This window comes from Dunckerocampus dactyliophorus, chromosome 4, assembly GCF_027744805.1.
Source record: "Dunckerocampus dactyliophorus isolate RoL2022-P2 chromosome 4, RoL_Ddac_1.1, whole genome shotgun sequence".
Classification (NCBI taxonomy): Eukaryota; Metazoa; Chordata; class Actinopteri; order Syngnathiformes; family Syngnathidae; genus Dunckerocampus; species Dunckerocampus dactyliophorus.
Genome location: NC_072822.1, coordinates 9,941,507 through 9,951,492, shown reverse-complemented (window position 1 = coordinate 9,951,492; position 9,986 = coordinate 9,941,507). Strand labels below are relative to the sequence as shown.

The 9,986-nt window shown below is 43.1% G+C and overlaps 1 protein-coding gene across 1 annotated transcript; it reads left to right on the top strand.

The window, feature by feature from the left end:
- Positions 1-3,156: 3,156 nt before the first annotated feature.
- Positions 3,157-9,239, top strand: lipg (lipase, endothelial). Its single transcript, XM_054774569.1, has 10 exons — positions 3,157-3,449; positions 4,322-4,512; positions 4,685-4,864; positions 6,437-6,548; positions 6,622-6,840; positions 6,914-7,156; positions 7,280-7,400; positions 7,478-7,705; positions 7,785-7,889; positions 8,291-9,239. The coding sequence occupies exons 1-10, from the start codon at positions 3,368-3,370 to the stop codon at positions 8,301-8,303; spliced, it is 1,494 nt and encodes a 497-aa protein (XP_054630544.1). The 5' UTR covers positions 3,157-3,367; the 3' UTR covers positions 8,304-9,239.
- The last annotated feature ends 747 nt before the right edge of the window (positions 9,240-9,986 follow it).

The window sequence follows — 9,986 nt, the reverse complement described above, 5'->3', positions numbered from 1 at the left end:
TTTGAGATAATAGAGCGTATAAAAATATGGCAAATATGTTCACATCAAAGGGTAGCATATCTAAAAGATACACCACCATAGTGTAAAAAATAAATGTATAATAATAATAATAATAAGAAGAAGAATATCTAGGGCTGCTCCGATCAGGGTTTTATGCTGCCAATACTGATCACATAGATTAAGTGTACATTTAAATGTACTATTGGCTATAAATCAGGGGTCACCAAGATTTTTTCTTGTGAGAGCTACTTTTACAAAATGAAAATGGCCAAGAGCTACTCATTTTTGTAACAATTATTGTCATAGCTTATTTCAACCCAAACAAACCAAATATGCTTGTTTTACCAGAACATGAACAAAATCCTGGTATCCACTCATATTTTGTATTTCAGAATGCATTTCTGTCTAGTGTTCTGACATGATTAACTGAAAAGCTAAATGAAAAGCAGGCTTGCAGGTGCCTCATGTGGTCGTGGGGGACTCCCTGGTGCCTGCGGGCACCACGTTGGTGACCCCTGGGCTACATGATGTGAAAGGGGAACAATAACATTTAGACAAAAACATATTTGACTTACTTTTTCAAAATCACTGGTGAAACTTAGAGGATCAGATTCCTTCTTTGAGGAGAACTTCGATACGAGAGCACACAGCACACAAACCCGGATTCTGCACCGCTAACAACAGCTGGCCACCCAGTCCGACGAATCCAACCACTTTTCGGGCTATCGGCCCTAGACCTCCGACTGCCAGGCACACACGGCTACATTATTCGCCGCCCGACCGATGATCACATCATGAGCTTCCAAAAACTCACCACACCCTGCCGCACCAAACTAAAGGTTTTTAACGCGCCACCCTGGCGAGACATTTTTCGTGCGGGGAGCAAAACGTATATCACTCTCACAACGATAGGTAAGTGCCACACGGCAGACATTTTTGTTTTTGGCTTTGTGAAGGGAAAGTGGGCGGAAGACGGTCGTTATAGGCTGGATGCGGGAAAAGCCGAGGAGCTGATCGACGGTGCTGATCAGTGTTATAAAGCAAGTATCGGCGTGCTTTTTCACGATTGGAGCACCCCTAATAATATCATTATTAAATGTAAAATTATTTGATGCCTCTTTTTTATTTTGTAGCTCACATAAGAGCAGATAAGGAGGTGCCTCAGTTTAGTGTTTTAACAATGTCTCATTGATGGGTCCAACCAGAAAGTAAAAATTCTACGTGGTACTCAGTTTGGCGAATGGAAAAAATAACAAAACCATTTCAAGTTGAAGCCAATGAAAGTCTGACATCAGCTCAGCATCAGACCAAAAAAAGCTTTCTCTTGTAACATTGTGGCAAGTCAGTACCGTACTGTACTTTACTTTCCAAAGAACTGACATGAGGATATGGAACAGAAATTAAAAGAGGATGTCAACACTTATTACATTGTAGCCATGGTGCAAGTAACTGAACTTTTTTTTCTTTTGACTGTAGTAGTGACTTGTATGCTTCTTGCAGTATCACATTGCATCTTCTCATCATGTGAACTCCGCTCCACAGATCCTGTACCATGCACCTTCTGCTATCCTCTCAAACTCAGTGGGACTATTAATACACAAGCGTACGACCCACGTGCTAAAAATAGGACTTTATTCTGGAATCTCCTGTCGTACTCGTTGCCGCTTTCGTTAGGTTACAGTGTGTGATTTGTAGTTAGCGTGGAGATGGCGATGATTGATATATTACTTATATAAGCTTGATACCTCATTAGCCTTGGCTGTCGCTGCAAATATGTCATATAGAAAGCTTTTTTTTTTTTTTTTCGGAGAGGACGTATGATATGTTAAAAAAAGAAAGAGATATGAGGTGTTTCCCACAAAGATCCTGCAGAATTGGCGCTTCATAGCCATAAGAGTAGAGCCCGCATTTATTTGCCTGAGTGTTTCCACACAGAACCCAACATGGCAGGCCAAGTGTGCCTCAAGCGTTAAACTTCACCTATCCTTTCACACAGCTGCTGTCCCGCCTCTGATACTACCTGATCCTGCAAAATTGTCACACCAAAATCATAACAGAAGTTCAGCCCGATCTGCTCTTGATTTTCACCCAGAACCCAGCACAGCAAGGGATATTGCCGCAACTGCGTGCACTCTCACACAGTAACAGGCAGCATCCTGCAATCAGTTACTATGTTTGCGCCACAGGTTGATGTCCCTTTCACACAGGCGCTGTCCTGCCTATGTTAACATCTAAGTTATTATGAAAGCCGTCTTTGATTTCTCACAAGTGCAACTGTATGCACTTTCACACAGCGGCAGGCTATAAAACAGATCATTTGACGTGCGACGACGTCAGCATCAGCATCGACCTCTCCATTCTGTCGATGCTTTTCACACTGACATGGGAAAAAGACGCAACATTACTTTACAATGGGAAGTCTGAAAGGGGCTAAAAATACAACCACGCGACACAAACCACAATTTCTTGCAATTAAATACAGCGCTAACCTAAATACTGGCCTCTTTCACACAAAATTGTTGCATCAAAGGCATTTCACTAAAATTGGGCCAACAACTGGACCATGTTAAAAATGGTGGAAGTGGAAGATAAACTCGAGGGGCCGCTATGATGGTGGCAGGTGACACTTCTCCAGCGTGCACATGCAACACACACACTGGTGTTATTGTAGCAATTGAAAGTGAACTAAGCTGATGGTTGGGCAAAGTGCCAAGCAAAGAAAGGGGAGGATGGGGGGTGGGGGAAGCTTTCAATGGGAGAGGGAGCACCCCACTATTTTTCCCCCCCGACACACACACACACACACACTTCCTTCCATATGAGCCCCTTTTTTAAGACATTCCAGAGAAAGTGGAGACTGCTATTGTAACTGGAATTTTTATTTCAATTGCCAATTTGGACTGATGCTCCTTTTTCTCATCCTCCTTCTTCTTGTGTTCATTCTACACTTCACCACAAGCAGACGAGCCTCGTGACCTTCATACTATCGTTTATTTTTGTTGTTTCTCTGTGGTTTTATTATGGTGGCTAGCGTCAGTTGCGCACACCCCACAAGGCGCAATGTGAGAAGCCTTTACTACGACTTCATTCAACTTAACCACGCCCCTCAACGTAAACAAATGGGGGCTTGACCAATCAGATGCGCGACAGATCAGCCGATGATCAGATGACTGAAAGGGGGAAACTATTTAAAACTCTAATGAGCACATTGATGCAAGTTCGTACATTTTTCTGGAGCGACGCGCATCAGCCAGGGCGCACCGATCGAGACGCACCGCTGCCGCCGGGCTTCCTTCATTGTGCTCTTCTTTTTGTCACCACACACAGCAACAGCAGGGAAAAACGCTTTTAAATATATTAGCCTGAAATGTTTCAGAAAGCCTATTTGCTGCGGACGCTGCTGCTGATGTGTGCTGCTGCATGTACGCTCGGACAAAACAGCTTGGAAGGTAAGAAACGTGCTTTTTGTGTTTCTGTCATTCATTCATTGATGTAGTTTCTTCATATAAGAGCACATTTCCAAAATGTCTTCGTTAGTCAATTAGAAATGGTGAGCAGAGAAACTGGGAGTGGATCCAATTATGCTTAAGAAAGCGACGTGTCCTTTTTAGGGAGAACGGTCGTCAAGTGCGGTGTGTAAGACGGGAGAGGCACACGCCACGTTTAACACACAATTTCTGGGGGGGGGCGGAAATGTACGTGTTTTACCTTGAAATCATTTAATTCATTTATGGCCCAGTTATTTACTCTGCAAGGGCCGTCGAGTTCATCGCTTCAATTCAAACATGCCCGTTCAGTATTTGCCTCAAACGTCACATCTTGTCTAACAAAAAAGCATTTGCATAGCTGTGTAAATTTGGCATATTTTCAGAGCTAAAACAACCTGCTCCTGCTTGCATATTCAACTAGATTCTGTAGCCCACGAACAGTAATTTGAGTGCTGCCGGCACATACAAGAGTGTGATAGTGAGGTATAATTAAGCAGCCATCCGTTTTGATTTGGGGGGGGCATGTTTTTCAACCAATCTTGCCCAAATTTTGTAGACATGTGCTTGTCAGTCCCCTACAGATGTGGTGCTTTGACTAAACACTTTAAAACTGATGTCAATCTGAACTATGGGGTCAGACCTTTTAATAACAGCATCACTATGTGGCGTATTTGTCAAGAAAATAACACCGGCAACCCAGTGGGTTGTGGGGTTTTCACTATTTTGTGTGCACCGGGTCAGGAATCGAATACTTACACCATGGGGTGTTGTCATTTTTAATGACTGAAGCTGCATGATGTGTAAACGTAACAATCTCTGGGGCTTCCACTCAGGTGGAGCTGGAGGATCGGATGAGTTTGCAAACGAAGGTGCCGCTCTGGATTCCACCATCAAGTATAACATGAGGAAGAGTTTAGATCTGGACCAGGAGGGCTGCTATCTGCAGGCTGGCAAGAAGGAGTGTCTGCAGGAGTGTGGCTTCAACGCCACAGCCAAGACTATCTTCATCATCCACGGCTGGACGGTATATACATTAGACACAATTGCAACTGCATGTGTGTCACAGCACAGTAAAAAGAGCATGTTTGCTAGACGTGTTTCTTCTCGAAGCACAGCATTGTTGGAATGTGTCATACATGTGTGACCTAATGTCAGGAGGTTAACATGAATTAAAGGGGTTTTGTGTGTGCGTGCAGATGAGCGGCATGTTTGAAAGCTGGATGCAGAAGCTGGTGTCTGCTGTCATGCAGCGAGAAAGTGAGGCTAACGTGGTAGTGGTCGATTGGATACCCATGGCCCAGCAGTTGTACCCTGATGCTGTCAACCACACCCACACTGTCGGCCTGGACATCGCGGCCATGCTGGACTGGCTTCAGGTACATGCTTCCCCTGCTTGATAGTTCCTTTTAAGACCTTGGAGAGAAACCGGACCTGAAACTTTACTAATGCTACTGAAACTCAATGCAATGGAAGGCCCCCAAACGCTTCATCCAGACCAAGCCGAGTTTGGCTTAGAAATATTGGCCAGTACATTAGGTACATCTGTACACTCTAATGCAGGGTTTCACACATCTTTTGAGCTCACGTTACGAATTTGTCTCCTCCCTAAGACCCAAATTTACTCAAATGCATTTCGTATTGCCATGAAATTGACTTGCACTGTACGGAAGCTAATGAAGTACATAACAGACATGCATGAATCAAAGAGGCCTTAGCCTAGAAAATCTAACTCTTAACAATTGGTGAGACATTTTAAAAAATGACTCCGTAGAAAATAATGAAGTTAGTCCTTCCCCTACGGCCCAAACATCATTTGGGTCAATGCATAACAGCTTACGCTGTATTTATGGCCATTTCCCGTCACCACTAGATGCTACAATGTCAATTTACAGAAAATGAAGAGGATTTCCTCAGTGTGGCACCTTTTTTTTTTTTTTTTTTTTTTTTTTTTTTTTTATTTAAGAGGCAGCAATTTTGGACAAGTGATTTTTAATTTTTTATTTTTTGAACCAAGTTATGACAGTTTTGTGTTTCAGTTTGATGATGTGCCACCAACTCCCATGGTTTTTGCAATTCACAATCACCCAGCTGTCTAGTATGCATGATGAAATTTTGGTGGCGATGGCGCAGATTCTCTAAGAGGAGTTGGGTATACCTTCTCATTAGGGGTGTCACAAGATATTGTGAGATTAAAACGTGACAATATTTCTGTTTTTGAAAAAAAAGGTCTCATGGGCCCTAGGCCTGAAACGATAATACATTTAGTCACATCTCAATATATTGCATGTGTCTATTTTCTTCGTCTGCCGCCTCCAAACAGGCAGGTATAGAGTTCACGCTGCGAGCGCGGAAGAGTGTAACGTAGTAGAAATTAAATTAGTAGATGCTAATGTATTGTCATTTTTTTCAATGTGATTTTCTTAAAACTGTTATAATCTTGTCGTGTTCTCGTAGACACAATCCTGTGTATCGTCTTGTGAGACCCCTATTTCTCATAAAACTTGGATATATGTGAGAGTAGCCAGTGTACAGCTTGTATAGATGAACTATTCAGGGAAATGTACTCCACAGAGCCATGATATTCAGCTATTGTAACAAAATGGTTGCAGAAATATGAGGGCTGTACTATTCTCTGTTTTGGTCAGTGTGTAAAATGTTCCTGGAGCTGTAAAATCTGCTGCTACCATGCTTTTAAAATTGGATCAGCCCACAAAATAGCCAGCCAGAAGAGCTTCTGGGCTGCTTTCATGCTGCAAAGCGGGACAAAGGAGTGTTCTAGTGAGACAGATGGTAGAGGCGGTGTAGCGGGAAAGCCTTGTCCAAGTTAGCAGAGCATGGCTCACGTACAGGCAGGCTGGCCAATAACTAGCATTTGTTCACTTCAGCAGGTGCTGATGTCTGTCTCTTTTTTTTTTTTGTTGTTGTTTTTTGTTTTAATATCTTACCAGGATGAGCTACATTTGCCTCTGGAGAATGTGCATCTGATCGGCTACAGCTTAGGTGCCCATGTCGCAGGCTACGCTGGAACGCATGCTCGAGGGTCTGTCGGGAGAATCACCGGTATGTTAAGTCCAATGATGGTCTCATGACGTGTGTCCTTAATCCAACTAAGCAATTGTGGTGTTTGGACCAGGTTTGGACCCAGCAGGGCCGATGTTTGAGGGCGTGGAGGAGGAGAGGCGCCTCTCTCCGGATGATGCCGACTTTGTGGATGTTCTACACACCTACACCCGGGAAGCCTTAGGGGTGAGCATCGGGATCCAACAGCCAATCGGTGATATCGATATCTACCCCAACGGAGGTGATGTCCAACCTGGGTGCGCACTTGGTGATGTGTTGGCAGTAGCTGGAAGTAAGTCATGGACAAAAAGTGCGATTCCGGTTCGTTGTTTCCATTCGATTGACACCACTCCCCTCTGCTCCAGATTTCATGGAGGTGATGAAATGCGAGCACGAAAGAGCCGTGCACCTGTTTGTGGACTCCTTGATGAACAAGGACCACGTCAGCTTCGCCTTCCAGTGCACTGACTCGGACCGCTTCAAGAAGGGTATTTGCCTGAGCTGCCGCAAGAACCGCTGCAATAACATTGGCTACAACACCCGCAAGATGCGGAAGAGGCGGAACAGCAAAATGTACCTGAAGACACGTGCGGACACGCCCTTTGGAGGTGAGTCACCGTTATTATGGCAGTATTTGTGGTAAACGGTTATTTGGATGAGACTGATAAGAACTTTATGTTCTTTTAAATGGAGGACGTGGGTGAATCATTAACCTACTTGTCATTTTGAAGGCTACCACTACCAAATGAAGATGCACGTGTTCAACAGGAAGCAGTCGGATAACGCAGACCCAACATTCCACGTCAAGTTGTTCGGCGCTCACCGTGACACTGAAAACATTTTTGTTGACGTGTGAGTACAGCATTGCGCATACCTCGACACCTCACCTCACAGCAGCTTCCCTGATTCATTCCATTCTCCTGGCGCAGCCATGACGACACCGTTGGCCTGAACCTGACAAACACCTTCCTGGTGTTTACCGAGCAGGATATCGGCGATCTGCTGAAGATCCACCTGAGCTGGGAAGGCGAGGCGGACTCCTTGAGCTCCGTCTGGAAAAACATCAAAAAGACGTTCTGGGCCTGGAATACAACACCTCCGACACCTGTCCTGGAAGTCCGACGGATTCGCGTGAAAGCCGGAGAAACTCAGAAGAAGTAAGTTGGCATTGATTAAATCGCTTTTGTTGAATCTGTAAGGAATCATGTTTTTTTTTTTTTTGTGTGTGTGTTTCAGATATACATTCTGTGCCGAAGACCAGTCCAAAACGGAAATCTCTCCGGGTGAAATGATCGCTTTTGTCAAGTGTCGTGATGGCTGGGAAGTGAAACCAAGGAAACGGTAGGTTGTTGTACCTTAAACACGCTAATAATTGTAGCCTGCAAGAACGGAGCTGTAATTGGGAACAACTCTTAATAATGCATGCGAAAAGTGTAAAGGACAGCGTAGCGCTCAATATTGTACAACACGGTAGCAACAGAACCAATGTTGCCCATCCAGCATTAACACTGCTGAGGAGTTTATTGGCAACGGTGTAACACACGCATCCCACCAAACGGCTGAGTAGCGCGGCCCATATTTTAAAGCACATGCAGAGGTTGATATTGCAGTGTTCCAATTGTAGACCATGCGCCCAGAGACAGGCAGTTAATTGAATTGAGGAATTAATAGAAGCATTTATGGTCATTTTGATCTCAGAACACTTGGACTGTTCAACTAAAATCTGTTGTTTTCGTATCCAGAGTGCCCATGTAACGACCCTGCACTCGCAGCACCTGACGCAGCGTCATCACCACTGGGACCCAACATGTCTAAAAGCGACAAGCACTACCTTTGCTTTATCTGAGCACTTTTTCATGGGAGGAGAAGTCGGAGGATGGATCGGCGCACGGTGGGAGGAGGGGCTTCAGGTCTCAGACATTGAAACTATAACTGCACCTGCATGGTTGGTTCCTGGGGTCGGTCGGTCCAGCGGTAAGAGGCAAAGCTGGACGGAGGCCGTGGTTGTCTTTAAAAGATTGCTCAAAAGCGTGAAAGTGAGGTAGCGGACATACACCAGCTATTGTAGTCTCCATACTGTACATTTTTTAAGTGTGTGTTTTTGTTTAGTTTTTTTTAATTTATGAGAAACAAATTGAAGCACTGCAAGACCAATGTTATTTATCATAGCACATCCCATAGATGAAATGTTGAATGGCTTCCTAGATGCAGTAATTGTGTATGTGTGGGTGATTGTGACCAACAAGTGTGCCTTTCTGCTGAGTGAGATTACTGATACACTGTATACTTGGAAGAGATGCCCATCTCATTGCACATGCTTTTTTTGTGCTTAGTGTTACTGTGTGTACTGTGGGGTGTGTTCATGTACATAATGTAAATAACCTTTTGGAAAAATGAATAAATTCATCTGATATTTCTATTAGTTTTGTCTTGCTGCTTTATGCAGATTTTATGAAGGAATTCACTTTTTTTTTTTAAGGATTTGCTAAATCTGGTGTATAAAACAATTGAGTGAATTAATCCTGCTGATTGATGTAACTAGGAAATAATAGAAATTGAAAAAAATCAGACCAGAGTGTCACATGAACTCTATCATCAATGTTTATGTAATTTAACATTACTGGCACAGTGTTAAAAAAAAAAGTCAGCCACTCTTAATGAGAGTTGTAATGTGCCTAATGAATAACGTTCCTATACCAGTATAAAAGAAGCTAACCTCTCGATATTGCCACATAAAAAGTAAATCCAATAAAATACACTGCCTTCACTTTGATGAGTCACATGTTTTCAAAGTTATCAATTTGCAAAAATGGGTTAAAATGAAATACACTTCAGGGCTATTTGATTTTACAGGCGACGATGCTGCCATTGCAACGATACAGGATACCATGTGAGACGTAATTATGCATAACCCAGGTTTGTGGGAAGTTTCAAGTCACATTTTCTTCAGGATCGTACCAAAGCTATAAGAAAAACAGTAACACAATGTTTAGCACAAAGTTTAAGCAGGACAGAAAAGGAATTTTAAAAAATCTCCTGACTTTTGCAAAAGCATCTATGAGGCCTATAACCTCATTTTTGAACTGATTTTATTAGTTGCCTTGCATGTTTGCACATGTCGTGATAATCATCTTTCAGCACGTACATGAGGGAGTTGACTTGTCAGACTTTGCAAAGGAATGAACAACATTCCTGCTTGTTGGTAACATATTTTCCAATGCTAAGAAAAATGTGTCAAAGTTTCTTTTTTTTTTTTTTTTTAAACCACACACAACCTTTGACTTGTCAAATCGCACTGAAATATCTTGAAAATGAGCAACAGGATGTTTGAAATTATGCAAGACTTCACGTCATCACGTTTGTTTGGATCAGTTGCACTCCGAGTACATTAGGACAAACTTTAGCTACATTAGGACAAACATTCTAATGTACTTTTCA

Bases quoted from the DNA above. Each gene is read 5' to 3' on its own strand.
- lipg (XM_054774569.1), top strand. From the start codon at position 3,368: ATGTTTCAGAAAGCCTATTTGCTGCGGACGCTGCTGCTGATGTGTGCT. The intron at 6,549-6,621 runs GTATGTTAAGTC...TGTTTGGACCAG, and splicing joins GTCTGTCGGGAGAATCACCG to GTTTGGACCCAGCAGGGCCG. The intron at 7,401-7,477 runs GTGAGTACAGCA...CTCCTGGCGCAG, and splicing joins GAAAACATTTTTGTTGACGT to CCATGACGACACCGTTGGCC.